Source organism: Scyliorhinus torazame, chromosome 2 (assembly GCF_047496885.1).
Source record: "Scyliorhinus torazame isolate Kashiwa2021f chromosome 2, sScyTor2.1, whole genome shotgun sequence".
NCBI lineage: Eukaryota > Metazoa > Chordata > Chondrichthyes > Carcharhiniformes > Scyliorhinidae > Scyliorhinus > Scyliorhinus torazame.
This window is the reverse complement of record NC_092708.1, coordinates 198,559,621-198,583,583: the sequence shown is the minus strand read 5'-3', so window position 1 is coordinate 198,583,583 and position 23,963 is coordinate 198,559,621. Positions and strand designations below refer to the sequence as shown.

The 23,963-nt window shown below is 48.7% G+C and overlaps 1 protein-coding gene across 4 annotated transcripts in view; it reads right to left on the bottom strand.

Annotated features, from left to right (window-relative positions):
• LOC140394997 (uncharacterized) overlaps window positions 1-23,963 on the bottom strand; it is a 403,426-nt gene that overhangs the window by 10,538 nt on the left and 368,925 nt on the right. For all 4 annotated transcript variants that reach the window (XM_072482288.1, XM_072482301.1, XM_072482311.1 and 1 more), the window contains one exon: window positions 7,072-7,155. In XM_072482288.1, coding sequence (XP_072338389.1) covers window positions 7,072-7,155 — 84 coding nt within the window. The remainder of the gene's footprint in view (window positions 1-7,071; window positions 7,156-23,963) is intronic.

Below are 23,963 nucleotides of genomic sequence, written 5' to 3'. Positions count from 1 at the left end.
AGACTTTAACTTTCCAAATATTGACTGGAAAATATATAGTTCGAGTACATTAGATGGGTCGTTTTTTGCACAGTGTGTGCAGGAGGGTTTCCTGACACAATATGTTGACAGGCCAACAAGAGGCGAGGCCACGTTGGATTTGGTTCTGGGTAATGAACCAGGCCAGGTGTTGGATTTGGAGGTAGGAGAGCACTTTGGGGACAGTGACCACAATTCGGTGACGTTTACGTTAATGATGGAAAGGGATAAGTATACACCGCAGGGCAAGAGTTATAGCTGGGGGAAGGGCAATTATGATGCCATTAGACGTGACTTAGGGGGATAAGGTGGAGAAGTAGGCTGCAAGTGTTGGGCACACTGGATAAGTGGAGCTTGTTCAAGGATCAGCTACTGCGTGTTCTTGATAAGTATGTACCGGTCAGGCAGGGAGGAAGGCTTAGAGCGAGGGAACCGTGGTTTACCAAAGAAGTGGAATCTCTTGTTAAGAGGAAGAAGGAGGCCTATGTGAAGATGAGGTGTGAAGTTTCAGTTGGGGCGATGGATAGTTACAAGGTAGCGAGGAAGGATCTAAAGAGAGAGCTAAGACGAGCAAGGAGGGGACATGAGAAGTATTTGGCAGGTAGGATCAAGGAAAACCCAAAAGCTTTCTATAGGTATGTCAGGAATAAGCGAATGACTAGGGAAAGAGTAGGACCAGTCAAGGACAGGGATGGGAAGTTGTGTGTGGAGTCTGAAGAGATAGGCGAGATACTAAATGAATATTTTTCGTCAGTATTCACTCAGGAAAAAGATAATGTTGTGGAGGAGAATGCTGAGACCCAGGCTAATAGAATAGATGGCATTGAGGTACGTAGGGAAGAGGTGTTGGCAATTCTGGACAGGTTGAAAATAGATAAGTCCCCGGGTCCTGATGGGATTTATCCTAGGATTCTCTGGGAAGCCAAGGAAGAGATTGCTGGGCCTTTGGCTTTGATTTTTATGTCATCATTGGCTACAGGAATAGTGCCAGAGGACTGGAGGATAGCAAATGTGCTCCCTTTGTTCAAGGAGGGGAGTAGAGACAACCCCGGCAACTATAGACCGGTGAGCCTCACGTCTGTTGTGGGTAAAGTCTTGGAGGGGATTATAAGAGACAAGATTTATAATCATCTAGATAGGAATAATATGATCAGGGTTAGTCAGCATAGCTTTGTGAAGGGTAGGTCATGCCTCACAAACCTTGTCGAGTTCTTTGAGAAGGTGACTGAACAGGTAGACGAGGGTAGAGCAGTTGATGTGGTGTATATGGATTTCAGCAAAGCGTTTGATAAGGTTCCCCACGGTAGGCTATTGCAGAAAATACGGAGGCTGGGGATTGAGGGTGATTTAGAGATGTGGATCAGAAATTGGCTAGCTGAAAGAAGACAGAGGGTGGTGGTTGATGGGAAATGTTCAAAATGGAGTTCAGTTACAAGTAGAGTACCACAAGGATCTGTTCTGGGGCCGTTGCTGTTTGTCATTTTTATCAATGACCTAGAGGAAGGCGCAGAAGGGTGGATGAGTAAATTTGCAGACGATACTAAAGTCGGTGGTGTTGTCGATAGTATGGAAGGATGTAGCAGGTTACAGAGGGATATAGATAAGCTGCAGAGCTGGGCTGAGAGGTGGCAAATGGAGTTTAATGTAGAGAAGTGTGAGGTGATTCACTTTGGAAGGAATAACAGGAATGCGGAATATTTGGCTAATGGTAAAGTTCTTGGAAGTGTGGATGAGCAGAGGGATCTAGGTGTCCATGTACATAGATCCCTGAAAGTTGCCACCCAGTTTGATAGGGTTGTGAAGAAGGCCTATGGAGTGTTGGCCTTTATTGGTAGAGGGATTGAGTTCCGGAGTCAGGAGGTCATGTTGCAGCTGTACAGAACTCTGGTACGGCCGCATTTGGAGTATTGCGTACAGTTCTGGTCACCGCATTATAGGAAGGATGTGGAGGCTTTGGAGCGGGTGCAGAGGAGATTTACCAGGATGTTGCCTGGTATGGAGGGAAAATCTTATGAGGAAAGGCTGATGGACTTGAGGTTGTTTTCGTTGGAGAGAAGAAGGTTAAGAGGAGACTTAATAGAGGCATACAAAATGATCAGGGGGTTAGATAGGGTGGACAGTGAGAGCCTTCTCCCGCGGATAGAAATGGCTAGCACGAGGGGACATACCTTTAAACTGAGGGGTAATAGATATAGGACAGAGGTCAGAGGTAGGTTCTTTGCGCAAAGAGTAGTGAGGCCGTGGAATGCCCTACCTGCTACAGTAGTGAACCCGCCAACATTGAGGGCATTTAAAAGTTTATTGGATAAACATATGGATGATAATGGCATAGTGTAGGTTAGATGGCTTTTGTTTTGGTTCAACATCGTGGGCCGAAGGGCCTGTACTGCGCTGTATCGTTCTATGTTCTATGTTCCTGTGCGGAAGAAGGATAAATACGGCAAATTTATGGAACCTTGGATAACAAGAGCTATTGTAGGCCTCGTCAAAAAGAAAAAGGAGGCATTTGTCAGGGCTAGACGGCTGAGAACATACAAAGCCTGTGTGGAATATAAGGAAAGTAGGAAGGAACTTAAGCAAGGAGTCAGGAGGGCTAAAAGGGGTCACAAAAAGTCATTGGCAAATAGGGTTAAGGAAAATACATAAAAAGCAAGAGGGTAGCCAGGGAAAGGGTTGGTCCATGGAAGGATAGGCAAGGGAATCTATGTGTGGAGCCAGAGGAAATGGGTGAGATACTAAATGAATACTTTGCATCAATATTCACCAAAGAGAAGGAATTGGTGGATGTTGAGTCTGGAGAAGGGTGTGTAGATAGCCTGGATCACATTGAGATCCAAAAAGACGAGGTGTTGGGCGTCTTGAAAAATATTACGGTAAATAAGTCCCCAGGGCCTAATGGTATCTACCCCAGAACACTGAAGGAGGCTAGAATGGAAATTGCTGAGGCCTTGACAAAAATCTTTGGATCCTCACTATCTTCAGGTGATGTCCCAGAAGACTGGAGAATAGCCAATGTTGTTCCTTTGTTTAAGAAGGGTAGCAAGGATAATCCAGGGAACTACTGTCTGCAGACTAGGGGCTGGTTTAGCACACTGGGCTAAATCGCTGGCTTTTAAAGCAGACCAAGCAGGCCGGCAGCACGGTTCAATTCCCGTACCAGCCTCCCCGAACAGGCGCCGGAATGTGGCGACTAGGGGCTTTTCGCAGTAACTTCATTGAAACCTACTTGTGACAATAAGCAATTTTCATTCATACAGGCCGGTGAGCCTTACATCAGTGGTAGGGAAATTACTGGAGAGAATTCTTCGAGACAGGACCTACTCCCGTTTGGAAGCAAATGGACGTATTAGCGAGAGGCAGCACGGTTTTGTGAAGGGGAGGTCATGTCTCACGAACTTGATAGAGTTTTTCAAAGAGGTCACAAAGATGATTGGTGCAGGGACGTTGTCTATATGGACTTCAGTAAGGCCTTTGACAAGGTCCCTCATGGCAGAGTGGTACAAAAGGTGAAGTCACACAGGATCAGGGGTGAGCTGGCAAGGTGGATACAGAACTGGCTAGGTCATAGAAAGCACAGTGTAGCAATGGGAGGGTGCTTTTCTGATTGGAGGGCTGTGAATAGTGGTGTTCCGCAGGGATCAGTGCTGGGACCTTTGCTGTTCGTAGTATATATAAATGATTTGGAGGAGAATGTAACTGCTCTGATTAGTAAGTTTGCAGACGACACAAAGGTTGGTGGAATTGCGGATAGTGATGAGGACTGTCAGAGGATACAGCAGGATTTAGATTGTTTGGAGACTTGGGTGGAGAGATGGCAGATGGAGTTTAAACCGGACAAATGTGAGGTAATGCGTTTTGGAAGGTCTAATGCAGGTAGGGAATATACAGTGAATGGTAGAACCCTCAAGAGTATTGACAGTCAGAGAGATCTAGGTGTACAGGTCCACAGGCCACTGAAAGGGGCAACATTGGTGGAGAAGGTAGTCAAGAAGGCATACGGCATGCTTGCCTTCACTGGCCGGGGCATTGACTATAAGAATTGACAAGTCATGTTGCAGCTGAATAGAACCTTAGTTAGGCCACACTTGGAGTATAGTGTTCAATTCTGGTCGCCACGCTACCAGAAGGATGTGGAGGCTTTAGAGAGGGTGCAGAAGAGATTTACCAGGATGTTGCCTGGTATGGAGGGCATTAGCTATGAGGAGCAGTTGAATAAACTCGGTTTGTTCTCACTGGAACGACAGAGGTTGAGGGGCGACCTGATAGAGGTATACAAAATTATGAGGGGCATAGACAGAGTGGATAGTCAGATGCTTTTTCCCAGGGTAGAGGGGTCAATTACTAGGGGGCATAGGTTTAAGGTGCGAGGGGCAATGTTTAGAGGAGATGTACGAGGCACGCTTTTTGCACAGAGGGTAGTGGGTGCCTGGAACTCGCTGCCGGAGGAGGTGGTGGAAGCAGGGACGGTAGTGACGTTTAAGGGGAATCTTGACAAATACATGAATAGGATGGGAATAGAGGGATACGGACTCAGGAAGTGTAGAAGATTTTAGTTTAGACGGGCAACATGGTCGGCACAGGCTTGGAGGGCCAAAGGGCCTGTTCTTGTGCTGCACCTTTCTTTGTTCTTTGAACTTTGTCATGGGGAACCACAACTTAGCGGGGTCTCATTTCTTCGTCCGAAGCCAACCTCCACCCGACAACTGCTCTTTGCTCGAGCCTGCCAACCATGTCTGCTCTGCATGGTGAGGGGCTGCAAGTCCGGCGGTCCCCCTCCAGTTTTTCTTTCCTGCTCCTGACGGTTATGGGCAGCCTTTTCCTGGGCTGGGGGGGGGGGAACAGAAAACATACAGTGTTAGACAGTCCAATGCATGTAGCCCAGGGGTGTGTAGCTGGTGATTACAGTGGTCAGGGCACCCGAACATGGCTGCCGGTATGGGTGCTGGCATCTGGTGCAGGGTGTGAGTTCGGCACCCCTTCGGGTAGGGGGTGGGAGGGGATTGGTGAAAGGGGCACAGTGCTGCCTACTCACCCTGGCCACCCTGAGGAAGTTGTGCAGTTTCTTCCTGCATTGCAGGCCGGTCCGGATAGTGTTGCCCATGGCGCTGACCACCTCTGCCACCTGCATCCAGGCACGGCGAATGGCGGCGGCTGGCAGCCTCCCTCCTGTCCCGGGGTACAGAGTCGCCCGCCTCTCCTCCATCGGAGGCGTCTAGCATGGTCTCAAGCTCAGTGTCTGTGAAACGTGGGGCCACTCTCCTCGCTGCCATCTTGTTGGCTGGGATGGTGTGTGTGGGGAGAGTGAAGTATGTGGATGCGGCTGCAGCTTGTCAGTCTCCTGAGTGTGTGATGAATATCACGTTCGCCACAGAATTCGGTTTGAAATAAGGCAACAGAAATTAATACAATCAGCATTTTAATTCAAAGTGGAATAAAACCACTTCAGCTAAAGGTCATGTAGAGGTTTCCACCTGCTGGGGGAAACTCGGAGCTGGTTTCAAAGGATCATTAATGCAAACAATTGCAGGATAAGAAAGACCTTCCTTTGACAGACCATAAATTCTTTGGGATCACTCCCTACATCTATAAATATTCAAAACATTAGGACAGGATATTCTTCAGATAAATAATACACTAATCCTTCCTTAACATTATACCTCTTGACACTTAGAATAACACCCTCACAAAAAATGTCTGTTTTGGTATCTAAAGAACATGACAACACTGAAAAAGGACAGGCCTCTATAGGGTCCCCCTTGCCAATATATCTTAAGACACCTGAGATTTACACAGACACTACGATCATTAAAATATATATTGATGATAACACATCAAATTAGCCATTTGGCTATAGGCAATTAACCAACAATAAGTGACAAGATAACAGAAGCAGTCCTTGACTGATAAGAGAATTTTATGTACATAAAAAGAGGGGCATTTTAGCAGAGAGGTACCCTTCTCACTCCCCTGCAGGAGTTTGGGTCAAAGCTCTATCCTTCAAGCTTGCCTCATCAGACAAAACCTCAGGTTTTGTAAGTATGTTTTTGTTTGACTTCTTAGAAATGTATTAAGAAATTGATAGGAGATACTTTAGGATTTTCCATGTTTCAAATATCTCATTCTATTGAGAGAAGTTAGTGTGTTAGCAGATAACATAGGACTATTAACAATTTTATATTATTAACAGATAACTAAAGACTGTTAATCAATTCATATTTTTAACTCTGCAATTCTGTATGTATCTATTGGGAGTACTTTTACAATAAAAATACTTTGATTAAAATTATACTGTGTAAGAATTACTCTCAAAGTTTAAACTCCGAGACACTCATTTAGGAAGCCTTAAATGGCTAGGACCCACGACAATAGAGGTAAAGATTTAGTTATGAGTGACGCATCTGAACTTTCCCCATAAAACATAACTGAGATCCGGTTTAACTGTCTGAGACCCGGAAAAGCATTCTCCCTTTGTGAGATCTATTCTGAGTCTTGGCAGGAAAACAGGTTTCCTTCTTTTGGTGGGTTAACCAAGAGCATTGGTTATTAATAAAGTAATATCAGGTCCGGAATAACCTAAATCTATCACACGTATCAATTACGAATCCCGCACCGTTGCTCATGGGAATCGATTGTGACTGCATGGCGCTGGTGCTAGCCCTTTGACAGGTGGTGAATCAGTCCAGGTGCGGCGCCAGTTTTGCTGTCGTGGAACTCCACAAATCCTGCCCCGGCGTCATCTCAGGAACGGAGAATCTGGCTTGAGACCTTTCTGTCTGCTGTCCCTAGTCATTGTTAATAATGTCAGGCCAATAATGTTTGATGAACCAAGATTGAAACATCCTGAATGAATCAACCTTGACAAAAAGAGATAAAACTCTGAAATTACACCTGGGGGGAAATGAACTCCATTTTCAATGTGTGTGTACAAACTCGCCACACATCTGGCCTGACCCTTCAATGTTTAACATACATGGATCACTGACCTCTTCCTACCAATCATTCTCTTCATGGTTGACTGCATCAGCTGTCAGTTTAGGGCAGTTTAGGAATTACCTGAGAGGCTGAGACCAGCATGGAATGTTGTCTATCATTCTCTGAACCTGATGATCCTGAAGGTTCTTTCAGTTTTGATGATCTCTGAACAGAAAGATGTTATTATTTTTTACAATTCCGGGAATGCTTTCCTTTTACTATGCACTGCCTCTTACACTGACCATGGGATGTAGGGTGTACTGATGCATTGAAAAATTGGAATCCATGAGCCAGGTGAATTTCATGACTGTCAGCATTTGGGATTCTGGGCTATTTACTGGGCAAGGAATGTTCATCATTAACGTATGAACCTTTTATAAATCCCTTCAATAGATTTCTCATGAACAGTGAGAAGGGGTTTATCTAACTGATAAAATGACCTGCCTATTGACGCTGGATTCCATCCGTCATACAGGGGATTGGATGACTATAAAATCATCAGCTTTAAGATTATCTGTATATTCTTACTGGTGAAAATGATAAAAATATGATTCAAGTAGCTGGGGAAAAGAATACACATAATAAGCTGGTATTACTAACCAGTAGAATGTATATACTTAAGGTAGTTTAACTCATTTTACAGACTAAACATTTTGTTGGGGAACATCTAAAAAGAACAGAATGAACTCCAGCGTGGTTTCTGTTCCACACCCTTAGATTCTACCGACCGCCTTTCATCCTCCATGTGCCTGGGTCACTGCCCCAATCCCCACTTTGCCAGATTTCCCTGCTGTGTTGTTACGGGAACTAATTGCTTGGTGCATATTAGACAGATTGGTCTTCAAGCTCCGAGTGAAGTGCTGGGAAAAGATGGAGCTGGGCTCTTTCATGTTCTGCGACATAGAATAGAATGCCTGCAGTGCAGAAGGAGGTCATTCGGCCCATCTGTTGTGTCAGGTGCACTGGCCTAACACTGGCTGCAACTGGATGCAGCTTAGATCAGAAAGATACTCCAGACCTTGAAGTTAGTTCAATCAGGTTTATTGAACTAATAGCACAGTTAGCACAGTTCTCTGTGAGTTCGACTCCCTGCTAAATTAAGTGTGGTTACTCTGTCTGACTGAACCAGACTAGCTCTTAGCCACGTGGTGGAGGTGTGAGTTTGTAACAACACCCTTGACTGACTCTCCAGATGTTCATCAGTGGAAAGAGGCGGCGTGTGAGTGCCTCATGTCTTTTAGAGTCAGATCCCACCCCTGAGTGTCCTGCCTGCTTATTGGTCATGTCCTGTTCTCTGTGTTATTAGCTGCTTGTCTGTATATCATTATGTGTGTGTCTGCATATCATGACATCGCCCCCTTTTTTAATGTTTGAATGACATATGTGAACGTATTTACAAGAATAGGCCAATATTAACATATATACATGCAGTGGATGTGAACATATGTACATGTGAAAACAGTTGTCTAATGCGAGAACACAGAACAAAGCAAACAGAACAAATGTTCATAAGTCCAGACTCTGTGGCTTGCGTCTGATCCTGGTCGACCGCCGGAAAGGTGGTGGTGGGGACGACAGCGCCTTGATGGGCGGGATTGAAGCCTGACTGGTGGCCTCGTGAGTGGAGGTATCAGGAGGTGGCAAAACAACAGAAGGAAACGGAGAAGAATGTGGTTGCAGGCAGGCAACTTTGCGCAGTGTCCGTCTGTTTCGTCGCACACCAGAAGAATCAGCCAGACACATAACATACGAGCGGGGGGCAGCCTGTCGAACAACGACAGCTGGAGCTGACCACCCTCCATCAGGGATCTTGACCCGAACAGTGTCTAACGGGGATAACACGGGCAAATCGGTGGCATGAGCATCGTAACCCTGTTTTTGCCGGTCTCGGAGTTGCTGCACCTTCTGGGAGGTGATCCAGGTTGGGCAAGTGTATGGCTGGAAGTGTCGTTCGCAGGTCCCTATTCATCAGGAGTTGAGCCGGAGACATGCCAGTGGACAGTGGGGTCGCCCTGTATGCAAGCAGCACAAATGTCAGAAGCAGAATCCGCGGTCTTGCAGATGAGCTGCTTCACTATGTGCACCCCTTTCTCAACTTTTCCATTGGACTGCGGATAGTGTGGGCTGGAAGTGACGTGTTTGAACTGATACGACTGGGCAAACAGACCATTCATGGCTGTTGAAGCACGGGCCATTGTCACTCATGACAGTGAGTGGGATACCATGCCTGGAGAACGTCTCCTTACAGGCCTTGATGAGGGTCCGAGATGTGAGGTCTGAGAGCTTCACGACTTCAGGGTAATTGGAAAAGTAATCAATGATTAACACGTAATCACGTCCATTTGCATGAAAGAGGTCGATGCCAACCTTGGACCACGGAGAGGTTTCGATTTCATGCTGCTGAAGTGTCTCCTTACTCTGCGCTGGCTGGAAGCGTTGACAGGTCGCACAGTTAAGGACCATGTTCGCGATATCCTGGCTGATTCCGGGCCAGTAGACAGCCTGCCTGGCTCTGCATCTGCACTTTTCCACACCCAGGTGGCCCTAATGGATTTGACGGAGCACCCAGCTCTGGAGACTGTGCGGAATTACAATCCGGCCCAGTTTGAGGAGGATACTATCAACCACCGTCAGGTCATCCTTTACATCCTTTTTGCCAGCCATTGGCTAGGTGTTGCATAACACGCTGCAAGAGAGGGGCTTTGGCTGTCTCCTCACGGATACGAATCACCTTCTCATCAGATGCAGGGAGGGTGCTAGCACACAGCTGCACCTGTGACTCAATTTGCCGGATGACGTTCAGTGGTTCACTAGGCACGGTGATGGAGCGGGACAGTGTATCAGCAATGATGAGTTCCTTGCCAGGCGTGTAGACCGGGTCAAAGTCGTACCTTCTGAGTTTGAGGTGGATGCGCTACAACCGAGGCGTCAGGTCATTAAGGTCCTTGTGGATAATGTGGACCAGGGGCCTGTGATCCGTCTCGACTGTGAATGTCGGCAGGCCGTAGACATAGTTGTGAAACTTGAGAATGCCAGTGAGGAGGCCGAGGCATTCCTTCTCGATACCTTTGTGTATACCTTTGTTCGGTGGGCGTCATTGCCCTCGATGCGTAGGCAACCGGTGCCCAGGATGAAGTGTCATTGTGTTGCAGCAGGACCGCACCGATGCCATCCTGGCTCGCATCTGTCGAGATTTTTGTTTCCCTGTCTGGGTCAAAAAATGCCAATACGGGTGCAGTGGTGAGCTTGGCTTTCAGCTCCAACCACTCTGCCTGATGGGCCGCCTTCCACTCGAAGGCAGTGGACTTCTTCACTAGGTTTCGTAGGGCCTTGGTGTGTGAGGCCATGTTTGGGATGAACTTGCCCAGAAAATTGACCATGCCCATGAAGCGCAATACCGCCTTCTTGTCTTCCGGGAACTTCATGGCTGCGATGGCCTTGACCTTGTCTGTGTCGGGGCACACGCCCTGCTGAGAGATCTGGTCTTCTAGGAACTTGAGTGTCGTCATGCCAAAGCAACATTTGGCCCTGTTCAGCATCAGACCATTGGCGTGAACACGGCGGAATACCTGCTGGAGACGGGAAACATGCTCCTCAGGGGTCGTGGACCATATGATGACGTCGTCCATGTACACACGAACCCCTTCGATGCCCTCCATCATCTGCTCCATGATGCGATGAAATATCTCCGATGCCGAGACGATGCCGAACGGCATACAGTTATAGCAGTACCTGCCAAACGGTGTGTTGAAGGTGCAGAGCCTTCTGCTGACTCATCCAGCTGGATTTGCCAGAATCCATGTGACGCATCTAACTTCGTGAAAAACCGTGCATGTGCCATCTCACTGGTGAGTTCCTCCTGCTTCGGGATGGGGTAGTGTTCACGCTTTAAATTCTGGTTGAGATCCTTGTGATCAACGCAGATGCGCAGGTCTCCAGAGGATTTTTTAACACACACCATCAAGCTGACCCAGTCAGTTGGTTCGGTTACCCTGGAAATGATCCCCTGCTGCTGCAGCTCCTTGAGCTGTTCCTTCGGGCGCTCCTTCAGCGGAGCCAGGACCCGGCGTGGTGCATGGACCACTGGCTTGGCATCAGGTCGCAGTAGGACCTTGTACCGATATGGCAAAGTGCCTATCCCATCAAACGCATCTGGATACTGAGTGAGGATGTCTTCAATGCCAGCTTGAAGATCCACGTTGGAGGATGTCGTTGAATAAACCCGCTGCACCAGGTTTAGCTTTTTGCAGGCATGCGCGCCCAGTAGGGATGCCCTGTCCGGCTTGACAATTTCAAACCATAGCCGTGCATGGGTACTCCGGTTGGAGATGAGTAGATGGCAGGATCCCAGTGCCGTGATGGCATTGCTGTTATAGTCCAGGAGCTGGCAGGCTGCTGGAAGGACCTTGGGGGGCTTCTTGATGCGTTTGAAGTCTGCCTGTGAGAGGAGGTTGGCAGAAGCACCTGTGTCCAGTTTGAACTGGATGGAGCAGCGGTTGACCTGCATCACCGCACGCCATTCGTCCACCGAATCCACAGCGAGGATGGACTGAATGCGAGATGAGTTAGGTGTGGCATGTTCACGTGTGGTAATGATGTCCACTCGGTAGGCGGACTCCAGGCATTCGTCATCTGGATCCGTTGTACTGCCAGGATCAGAATCCTGTAATCGTCATTGCACATTCTGGACGCGCTGTCGTCGGAATTGGGAGCACTGGCCTCTGACTGGTGGTGCAGACCTGCACAAGGCTGCACAGTGTCCAGGCTTCCCGCAGTTTAAACATCGCCTGTCTCTTGCAGGGTAGTGTCCCTTTAAATGGGCGTTGCCACATTTCGGGCACGTCATGACGTCGGCGTCGTGACGCGGTGTACGTCGTCGCACATGCGCAGTGTGGGTGTCGCCCGGTTCGTTATCACGTTCGCATCGCGCATGCGTGGGGCTCTGGGAAAAGCGCGCAAAATGGCCGCTGTCTTCAATGCTGTGGTGCTGCATCGGGAGATGGCCTGCACACTCACTGCCTCGTGGAAGGCAAGTCTCTCATTTTCAGCCGATTTGTATTGGGAATACCGATTTTTTGCGTGCTCATGCACTGTACATGTTTCAATCGCGACTGGCAGGGTCATATGCTTGATTTTTAAGAGCTGCTCTCTCAGGATCAGAGTGAACTCCAAACATGATTTGGTCTCTGATCATGGAGTCAGCAATATCACCAAAGTTGCAGGACAGCGCTAGCAAGCGGAGGCTAGTTAAGAAGGCATTGAAAGATTCATCTTTACTTTGAAGACGTTGTTTGAATATGTAGTGCCCAAAGATTTCATTGGTGTCCACTTCACAGTGACTATCGAACTTGTCCAGGATGGTCTGAAACTTTGTCTTGTCCTGGCCTTCGCTGAAGTTAAACGAGTTGAAGAGTTCGATGGCTTGATCACCCGCTGTTGAGAGGAGAAGCGCGATCTTTCTTGCATCAGACGCACTCTCGAGGTCTGAGGCTTCGATGTACAGCAGAAACATTTACTTGAATATCCGCCAGTTGGCACTGAAATTGCCAGAGGTCCTGAGCTGGTGAGGAGCCTGAATCTTCTCCATGGTGCCGGGATACAATTGCTGGTCGTCACGGAATGGACTGAGGTAAGCCACCTTAAATTAGTAATCTCCTGGTATCATGTTGTGTTAGGTACACTGGTTTAACACTGGCTGCAACTGGATGCAGCTTAGATCAGAAAGATACTCCAGACCTTGAAGTTAGTTCAATCAGGTTTATTGAACTAGTAGCACAGTTAGCACAGTTCTCTGTGAGTTCGACTCTCTGCTAAATTAAGTGTGGTTACTCTGTCTGACTGAACCAAACTAGCTCTTAGCCACGTGGTGGGGGTGTGAGATTGTAACAACACCCTTGACTGACTCTCTAGATGTTCATCAGTGGAAAGAGGCGGAGTGTGAGTGCCTTGTGTCTTTTAGAGTCAGATCCCACCCTTGAGTGTCCTGCCTGCTTATTGGTCATGTCCTGTTCTCTGTGTCCATTAGCTGCTTGTCTGTATATCATTATGTGTGTGTCTGCATATCATGACACCATTGACTCTGCATGGATCCTCTGAAAGAGTACCCTACCTAGGCCCCCCCCCCCCCCCCCATATCCCTGTAATCCCTTAACCTAACCTGCACATCTTTGGACACTAAGGGGCACTTTAGCATGGCCAGTCCACCTAGTGTGCACATTGTTGGACTGTGGGAGGAAACCAGAGCACCCGGAGGAAACCCACGCAGACACAAAGAGAAATTGCAAACACCACACAGACAGTAACCCAAGGCCGCAAACCAACTTGCGCTTCTGGCGCTGTGAGGCAGCAGTGCTAACATCATAGGGTGCCATGATAGCACAGTGATTAGCACTGTTGCTTCACAGCTCCAGGGTCTCAGGTTCAATTCCCGCTTGGGTCACTGTCTGTGCGGAATCTGCACATTCTCCCCGTATCTGCGTGGGTTTCCTCCGGGTGCTCCAGTTTCCTCCCACAAGTCCTGAACAGACTCCCGCGTGTGGCGACTAGGGGATTTTCAGAGTAACTTCATTGCAGTGTTAATGTAAATCTTCTTGTGGCAATAATAAATATTGTTTATTTATTTATTTATTTATACGCTCACTGCCAGGTGCACCTAGCATTTCCTGGTTGATCAGCCTTCTTTGGAATCCTGAGCCCCCAAGTTCAGTCGCCTACAGCAGAAGTAGCATGTGGGAAGGAGGTAGCGGAGCGTTACTGTCACTGGACTAGTCATCCAGAGACTCAGGATAATGCTCTGGGGACCCAGGTTCAAATCCCAGCACGGCAGATCGTGGAATTTGAGTTCAATAAAAATTTGGAATTAAACGTTTAATGATTCCCATGAATTCATTGTTGATTGTTGCAAAAACCCACCTGGAACGTTCTTTACGGGAGGAGTCTGCCGTCCTCACCTGGAGTGGCCTATATGTGTCTCCAGACGCACAGCAATGTGGTTGACTCTTAACTGCCCTCTGAAATGGCCGAACAAAACACTCAGGTCAAGGGGCATTTAGGGATGGGCAGTAACCCAGCCAGCGACACCCATATCCCGTGAATGAATTTTTAAAAAATAACTGCGCCCTCTGGTGAATCTGGCAGGGATGTCAAGGGACATACAGCATTGGATAAGGGAAAAAAAGGGAGGGTTATGGCAGATTCGGGGGGCTCAAAACAATGGATGCCCTGGAGGAGTATAGAAACTGCAAGGTGGTACTTAAAAAAAATTAGGAGAGCAAAGAGGGGGCATGAAAAAACACTGGCAGACAAAATAAAGGAAAATCCAAAGGTGTTTTATAACTATATTAAGAGCAAAAAGGAAACCAGGGAAGAGTAGGGTCCAATAGGGACCAAAGTGACAACCTGTGTGTGGAGTTGAAAGATGGAGGTGAGGTGTTCACTGTGGAGAAGGATAACCTAGATATAAAAAGCATGGAGGGAACTGTGATATAACTGAACAGATTAGCATTGAGAGAGGAGCTTAGTGATTTTAGAGAGTTTGAAAGTGGATAAATTCTCAGGCCCAGATGTGATGTATAGTAGGCTGCAGTGTGAGGCAAGGGAGGAGACTGCAGGGACTCTGACGCTAATTTTTAAATCCTCTCTGACCATAGAAGAAGTGTCAGACTGAGAATACTGTGGTACCATTATTCAAGAAGGCAAGTAGGGAAAAACAAATAATTATAGGCCAGTGAGTCTAACATGAGTGGTAGGGAAACAACTGGAAAAAAACGAGGGATACAATTAATCTCCATTTGGAGTGCAAGGTTTAATCAAGGATATTCGGCATGACTTTGTCAGGAAGAGATCATGTCCAATAATTTAATTGAATTTTTTGAGAAGGTGACTAGTTATGTAAATGAGGGAGTGCAGTTGATGTAGTCTACATGGACTTCTGTAAGGCTTTTGACAAGGTTCCACACAGGAAACTGTTCAAGAAGGTAAGAGCCCATGGGTTCCAGGGCAACTTGGCAAATTAGATCCAAAATTATTTTTGTGGTAGGAGGTAGTGGGTAATTTGACCAGTGTGTGTCAAGTGGTGGACCGTAGGGATTAGTGCTGTGTCCCTTGCTAGTTAATAATAAGAATAATCTTTATTGTCACAATTCGGCTTACATTAACACTGCAATGGAGTTACTGTGAAAAGCCTCTAGTCACCACACCCTGGCGCCTGTTCGGGTACACAGAGCGAGAATTCAGAATATCCAAAATATCTAACTGCATGTCTTTCGGGACTTGTGGGAGGAAATCGGAGCACCCAGAGGAAACCCACGCAGACACAGGGAGAACGTGCAGACTCCGCACAGACATACAGTGACCCAAGCCAGGAATCCAACTTGGGACCCTGGCACTGTGAAGCAACAGTGCTAACCACTATGCTACCGTCTCCAACAAAAGAGAATTTAAGCATCACCCCTTGACATTCAGTGGCATCACCATCATTGAATCCCCCAATATCAACATTCTGGGGGTTACCATTGACCAGAAACTGAACTGGACAAGACATGGTAATACTGTGGCTAAAAAAGCAAGTGAAAGGCTTATAATCCTGTGGTGAGTAAGTCATCTCACTTGCTGACTCCCCAAAGCCTATCCACCATCTACAAGGTACAAGTCAGGAGTGCGATGGAATATTCTCCACTTGCCTGGATGAGTGCATGTGATAATTCTAGGAGGTATGGAATGAAAGACTGAACTGGTTTATTTTAAACTGAAAATAAAGCCGCGGCACACAAAACAAACGTCTTAGCCCAGGATGAAAGAGAATCGCCGGTCCGGATCTGGGAGCTACATAGGACCCACTACCAAGCACCAGCTGGGCGGGACTCCACCCACTCACCCCAGAGACTAGTATTCTATGAAGTCCACAGGGAGATCAATCTACGGTCCCCCAAGGTCCTCATGATGGTCATCACATCCCTCCTGCCTCAAGTCCGAATCATCCCCTCACTCTACTGGCAATGAGGCCTCTTTCGCCACATGACAAGGCCTCGAGTCGGTGGTAGATGGAGCCAAAAGCGGACATGGGATCATTGCTTCCTTGTTGAAACATGAAGGGCCACAGACCGAGGCTAGTCTTTGGTGCTGACCTCCATTGGAGGACCAATCTCCTCAGCCTCCATTTCATACTCCAAATCTTCACTGGCGAGGTGAACAACTCTCGGGTCCCTCATAGGCTGAGTCCCCTAGCCGGAGGTAGTCACAACAGATGTCTAGGATGTCGTCTCTGCTGAAATCATCTCCGCTGGAGTGGGTTCCCTGATTCTCAGTTGGTCCAGGTCTTTTTTCACGACCTTCTCCTGGACTTTGGCTTTGTAAGAAACTGAGCCAGTCTTTTCCTGCACGACCCCTGGATCCATTGGGAGAAGTCTCCAAAGTACCGCACATCGAGTCATCTCCTGTTCTGAAGGTCCTTTTGGGTCTCCTGCCTTGACTCCAACCCCCCCCCCCCCCCCCCAGTTAGGAAACAGCAGGCTGAGCACCGCAATCGTCCCATTAACAATTCTGCTGGTGTGACTCCCGTCGTCCTGTGTGGCATGGTTAGGTAATCAAAGAGGAACTGGGAAAATTCTGGTTTTGAATGTTTGAAATGCCCATTCGACAATGGATGATACAGTGCCGTTCGGCTGTGTTTAATGCCATGCGACTTCACAAATGCCTGAAATTTTCCAGTAAAAGGAGTACAATTGTTGAATGTGAGGACCTCTGGTATGCCTTGGGTACAGAAACTTTGCCAGAGTTTTCTATTATTGCATGAGAAGTCATGGAGGACAAATGTACTTTTGACCATTCAGAGGGGCGTCCACCATAATAAAGAACACTGATCTTCCAAACTGGCCAGCAAAGTTTACCTGCACCCGTACCCATGATCTCCCTGGCCATTCCCATGTGTGGGAGCTTCTGGTTTTCCTAGGGAGCGCTGCTTCAGCAGATTCTCAATGTCTGTATCGAGCTCAGGCCACCAGACATAGCTCCTTACGAGCATTTTCTCTTGGATACCCAGGGGTGTCCATTGTGATTGAGCGCCGACCTAGATGGGGGGGATGGTTACTCTGGTTCCCTACAGGATGATGCCATCTTCTGCACTCAGCTCTTGGCATTTAGTAAGGAAGGACTCCAGCCATCTGTGGGATGTCCTCGGATTCCGCCACTGATGATCATATGGTGCTAGTGGCAAGGTGGCTCAGAAGTTAGCACTGCTGCCCCACGGCGCCGAGGACCCCGGTTCGATTCCAGCCCCGGGTCACTGTCCGTGTGGAGTTTGCACATTCTCCCCGTGTCTGTGCGGGTCTCAACCCCACAACTCAAAGATGTACAGGGTAGGTGCATTGGCTGCGCTAAATTGCCCCTTAATTGGAAAAAAAAAGAATTGGATACTTGAATTTTTTGTAAAAAGAGGATAATATGGTGCAGTTTTGCCCATATTTGCATTAAACACAGCCGAACAGCACTGTATCATGCTTCATCTGCTTCGCGGATATCCATGAAATTCAAGGTCGTGATGACTTCCTCCAATGCTAGCAGAGAGGCCAAGCTTGCGGGCAGCGGGAGTGACTCTGAGCATCCACGATGGCAATGTGTGTTCCTGCGCAGTTCTCGAGAGAGTACTCGTAGGCCGCTAAACAGCAATGCCCAAATTAGATCCGCAACGATGTGGAACTTGCTTTGTCCTCTTTGAAAAGGCAGGTGTTTATGGTCTGTTACAATTGTGAAATATCGGCTGTAGACATATGGGTGGAATTTCTTCACCCCAAAAATAACAGCCAATCCTTCTTCTTTGATCTGAGAACACTGTCTTTCCACATCCACCAAGGTTCTGGATGCATATGCTATAGGTCTCTCTGCGCCATTGTCCCAGCAATGAAAAAGGACTGTCACTACTCCATATGGAGACAATCACATGTTAATGCCAGTTCTCTCTCTCGTGGATTCATAATTAGCCAGGATGTTTGATGATAGTAATCGTTATTTCATCTGTGCAAAGGCCTCAACCTGTGGCACCTGTCACGAACACTTCTGTTGTTCGGTTAACAGTGTGTGCGGGGGTGACAATAAAGTGGCCAAGTTTGGGATAGATTTCCCAGTAGTTTACGAGGCCAAGGAAAGATTTTAATTCTGTCATATTTCACAGAGTTGGTGCCTCTTTGATGGCCTTAATTTTATTCTCAATGGCGTGTAGGCATTTAAAAAATATATATTTTAAAATACATTTAGAGTGCCCAATTAATTTTTTGTCCAATTAAGGGGCAATTTAGTGGGCCAATCCACCTACCCTGCACATCTTTGGGTTGTGGGGGCGAAACCCACGCAGACACGGGGAGAATGTGCAAACTCCACACGGGCAGTGACCCAGAGCCGGGATCGAACCTGGGACCTCGGCGGTGAGGCAGCAGTGCTAGCTCCTGTGCCACCGTGCTGCCCTTAATAAAATACTTTTATTGGAATTTTGCATTTAATATCACAACGTTGGACTTCCGGTGACGGGGATATGCTGAGGAGTCGCACATCAGGTGGCTCTCCTCCCACAAACCTGTAGAATTGGCACTTTCTGCTTGAAAACCGGCCGCGAGAAACACAAATCATCCCCACATCACTAACACAGCACAGAAGGAGGAAAAGATGCCAAACAACAGCCAGTCCAAAGGACGAGTGGAGACCAAGAGTATAAAAAGCCTGGACAAACGAGGCAGTGAAACTCGGACTTCGCCAGAGCAAGAGGAACTGACCCGCCGCAACAGAAGCCCCCCCCCTGACCAGGGGATGGATGGAGGACGTTCCTCTCAAGAGAGCTGAGGGAACACCGAGAAGAAACAAAATTGACGTACAAGCTGCGGTGAAGGGTGTGGAGGCCGAAGCTCTGGCGACCATGCAGGTGGCCCTGGACAAAGCTGCAAAATGACTGGAGGCCCAGGAGGAAACAATGAAAGAACTGGAAAGGGCTGCAACGGGCCAGAGCGACCGGATCGTCGCCCTAGAAAAGGAGGTGGCACGGCACAAGAGAACCTGAGGACAAAAGTTGAGGATCAGGAGACGGCAAAACCTGTGAATTGTGGGCCTAACGGAGTGGATCGAAGGTAGGAACCCCACAGACTATGTGGCCTATATGCTGAGTAACCTGGTGGGAATATACAGCTTCCCCAAACCACCAAAAATCGACAGTCGCTCCGACCAAATCCCAAAACCGGGGAACAGCCGAGAGCAATAATTGCAAAGATGCACCGGAACCAGGACCGGGAAAGAATCCTGCCAGACACTCATGTGTGCGGAACTTGGCTATAAGCTTCTGCTTGGCGATTCTGCGTTGTTGCCTCAAACAAACCTCAAACAAACCATTGTTTGCAGCAAACTACCCAGCCTTCAGAACAGTGACCACGACAACACACAACCCTGCCATGGCAATCTCTGCAAGACGTGCCAGATCATCGACATGGATACCACCATTACACGTGAGAACACAACCCACCAGGTATGCGGTACATACTCGTGCGACTCGGCCAACGTTGTCTACCTCATACGCTGCAGGAAAGGATGTCCCGAAGCGTGGTACATTAGCAAGACCATGCAGACGCTGCGACAATGAATGGACGGACATCATGCGACAATCACCAGGCAGGAATGTTCCCTTCCAGTCGGGGAACACTTCAGCATTCAAGGGCATTCAGCCTCTGATCTCCGGGTAAGCGTTCTCCAAGGCGGCCTTCAGGTCGCGCAACAACGCAGAATGGCCGAGCAGAAGCTTATAGCCAAGTTCCGCACACATGAGTGCGGTCTCAACCAGGACCTGGGATTCATGTCACATTACATTCATCCCCCACCCTCTGGCCTGCGAAATCCTACCAATTGTCTTGGCTTGACACAATTCACACCTCTTTAACCTGGGGTTACCCCATCTCTGGATCTGTAAAGATTTAATCACCTGCTAATGGTCGCATTCCAAGCATTGTTTGGCATCTTTGAATTTGTCTATATATGTGTTTCTGGAACATACCTCTTCATTCACCTGAGGAAGGAGCAGCGCTCCGAAAGCTAGTGACATCGAAACAAACCTGTTGGACTTTAACCTGGTGTTGTAAGACTTCTTACTGGATTCAATTCTAGTGCCATACCTGGCATGGTTCCTGTTCTGGGGTTGGATCTGTCCATTGTCGGGTCCTGTACACAGTTAAAGTCCCCTCCCCCACCCATGATAAGTCGCCGGGTGTCTAGGTCCAGGATTTCGGCCATCGTTTGTTTGACAAATTCAGCGTCATCCCAGTTCAGGGTGTATATATTTACCAAGACTATCGGGGCTCCTTCCAGGGTTCCACTGACCATCACGTTTCGTTCCCCCCCACCCCCCACAATCCGTCACTGTGCTTCTCACCATAAATGAAACAGTCCCGTTGATTAGTATGGTCACCACCCCCCCTTGTCCTGGTGTCAAAACATGTCCCACCCAAACCTTCCTTACCCGCAATTAGTTCTTCTCTCTTAGGTGTGTCTCCTGTATGAAGGCTACGTCCACCCTCAGACTCTTGAGATGGATGAGGATTCCAGATCTCTTCCCCGGCCTGCTAACACCCCACATGTTCCATGTTACTGTCTGAAAGGGAGGGGTCGTTGCCCTCCCCCCTTTCTCCTGTGAGGCCAATCTTGCCCTTGGTCACAGGCCATTCAAGATGTCTGTAACTACTTCCTCATTTTTGCCATCTCCACGTGTTGTCTGCTGCAATCAGCGCTCTACCCTCCCCCTACACTCCCTCTGTTTCTCTCTCCCCCTACCCTTGTGCCTCCTAGTCCCCCTAACCCTCCTAGTCCCCCCTCCCCGCCTCTCCCCTTGGCTTAATCCCCTTCTCTATGTCCTTCGACCCTCCGCTTTTCGCCCTCTGTTTCTCCTGAAGTTCTGTATTTCCCTTTTCATCTGCCAGGCGCTCCCTCCTTCGCAGGAGGCGAGGCGCGGCCTCTTCCTTCGATGTACATCCGTACACCAGCCTGCTTGTGGGGTAGTGGCTGCCCTAACAGTCGGATTCTGATATTTAACCCCTGCCAACTCTCTCCCCTCTTCCCCCCTTCTCTCAGCATCTCTGCCTGTGGTCGCCCCTGCCCCTTGCGAATTCCGGCAGTCAACGTTCTGGCAATTACCATCTATCTGGACCAACTTGTTGGCCTCCTCCGGGTCGTGTTCTTTACCCTGGTATGTGACCCATAGCTTGGTAGGGTGGAGCATGCCAGATTACACCCCACCTTTGTACAGCACAGATTTGGCACTGTTAAAATTCTTCCTGGAGCTTGACCAGGTCGGTGCCAGTGTCCTGGTGCAAGCGGCTGGAATGTCCGTCACGCTTGAACCCTCTCGCTCTCTTTGCCCACCTCAGGATCTGCTCTTTGTCCTGTACCTGTGGAGCTTCACGATAATCGTCCGCAGTTGTTCCCCAGCCCTGGACCGCTTCCGAAGCAACCTGTGGGCGCAATCTACCTCCAGGGGCTTGGCGAAGCCCCTCGCCGACTACCTTCCCGAGCATTGCTGCTCCGTATTCTGTGGGGTTTCTCCCTCCGCACTTTCTGACAGCCCCATGATTCTCAGATTCTGCCAGTGAGATCGGTTCTCTGGTTGTTGACTTTATCTTTCAACCCCTTCTGGGTCTTGATCAGCTCACTATCTCGGCCTCGAGTGCCGTGCTCTGGTTCCCTCGGTCCATGCCGGCTTTTTCAAGGTCCCTTGTCGTCATCTCCTGGGCCTCTAGCCTCTGCTCCATATTGTCCATTGCTTCCCTCATGGGGGCCGGCGCGGCCGACTGCCGGTCTGGGCGGCAAGCGTACCACTGAATCTGGCAGTCTTATCTGCATCGTGTCCTTTGGCCACATTTGCAGCAGCCTTGTGGCTGACACTTGAAATCTTCCGGGAAGGCTACCCTGGTACTTCCAGGGTTATTTGGCCATTTTTTGAGGTGACAGAATGTTCTGGCTGAATGGTGTTGGTGAGGCACGAGACAGCCTTCGCTGAGAATCATGGCTTTTCTGTATGAGGATCTTCACCCCTCCCCACCAGCCTGAAAACATTACAATTCATCATCCCTTTGACTTCTTGGAACCCTTTCTCAGCATTTCCCAAGGATAGTGCTAATTCTATAGCCCTTTTGAGATCTAGGGTGGGTCCTACCAACAATGATTTTTGTATCGCGACATTATTGATCCCACACTCTAGCCGGTTGCATCACATCTCAGTCAGTGATGGGTCATGAAGAGGTAGAGTTCCGAACGGACTACAGAAGATACAAAATGGAGACTTCCGGTTGCGGCTATGCGGAGCTAAGTCGCACATTCGGCGGTTCCCGCAAAAACGGACTTTTGGGCTCTTTTCAGGGCCCCCAAGGGCACTTTTTCGACGTTTCCCGGTGTGGGAAGGAGTTAATAATAGCTCCCCGTCAGTATATGGCTTTAACTAGGAGCGGGGCGACAAAAAAGGTTGTGGTGGACCAGAGGAAGGGAGGGAAGAAGGACAAAATGGCGGCGGGCAGAGACCAGGCAGCGTGGAGGCAGTGGGCGGAGGAGCAACAGGAGGGTATCCAGCGAGGGTATTCAGAGAGATTAAAACAGACCTGCTAGAGCCGATGAAGGCTTCTATTTATAAGCTGCTGGAGACACAGACGGCCCAGGGAGTGGCGATCCGAGAGGCTCGACAAAAGATCTCTAACAATGAGGACGAGATCTGTAGCCACTTAAAATGGCTAACTCCCGATTTAAAATGGCGAACGGCAAAGGCTGATGGGAAAGTCAGCCAACAGGACAAAAACGAGCAGCTGCAGGTTGGCTGTGCATTTACCTCTGGAAAGGCCAGAGAAGATCGATACCAGCAACCATCAGCATAACAAAACACCAGCCATCTGCATACTAATGAGCAATCCCCGGGAACAATAAGCAATATTTAGACACACAAAGCAAAACCAGACTCTTCGGCGCCAGCAGGAGCCTACACAAAAGGAGGTGAACGAGCACCTCAAGACCGCCCATCGATCAGGGAACCGCTCCAGCATTGGAGAAAATCGAACCAAGCGATTGGGACAAAGTCCAATCACTTGGAACCAGGTACAGGGTCCGCCCCGAAAGGCGGGAAGCCCCTAGGGACTATAAGAATTGAGCCCCAAGTTCAAGGCGCTCTCTCTTCCAGCTCTCGTCAATCTTCAGCAGCCGATCGAACCTGTAAGTCTTACTTCAACGCTTGCTACGAGATAGGCGCTCCTAGCTATCAATCCGTACCAACTTCGAATCCCGCAGGCTCAGAACCCGAACGAAAGGCCATTTGTTTCCCTGACCTGGTGGGCCAGTTCCAAGTTTCGTATCGGCCTGTTAGTTGTAGAAGTAGCTTAGGCGTAGAATCAATGCATGAGTAGTGATTACTGTGTATAATAAATGTGCTTTGATTTAAATCTTACTAATCGGTGTATTGGATTATTGATCATTACTCGGATTGAACCACGTGGCGGTATCATAAAGATACCTGGCAACTCAAGAGCAAAGGTGATAAAACAGAGCAATTAAACTAAGGCAAAGTTAGCAACAGATCTTAGGCCTGGCGGTAAAGGTGGAGGCGCACGAGGCGCTCCACAAGAAATGGCAGGAGCGGTTCGAGGAGATGGAGAATCGGTCGAGGCGGAAGAATCTGCGGATTCTGGGCCTCCCGGAGGGGCTGGAGGGGCCGGACGTGGGGGCCTATGTGGTCACCATGTTGAACTCGCTGATGGGAGCGGGGTCCTTCCAGGGGCCCCTGGAGCTGGAAGGGGCCCATAGAGTGTTGGCGAGGAGGCCCAAGGCTAACGCGCCTCCGCGGGCGGTGCTGTGCGGTTCCATCGGTTCGTCGATCGGGAGTGTGTGCTCAGGTGGGCCAAGAAGGAGAGGAGCAGCAGGTGGGAGAACGCAGAGGTTTGAATATACCAGGACTGGAGTGCGGAGGTGGCGAA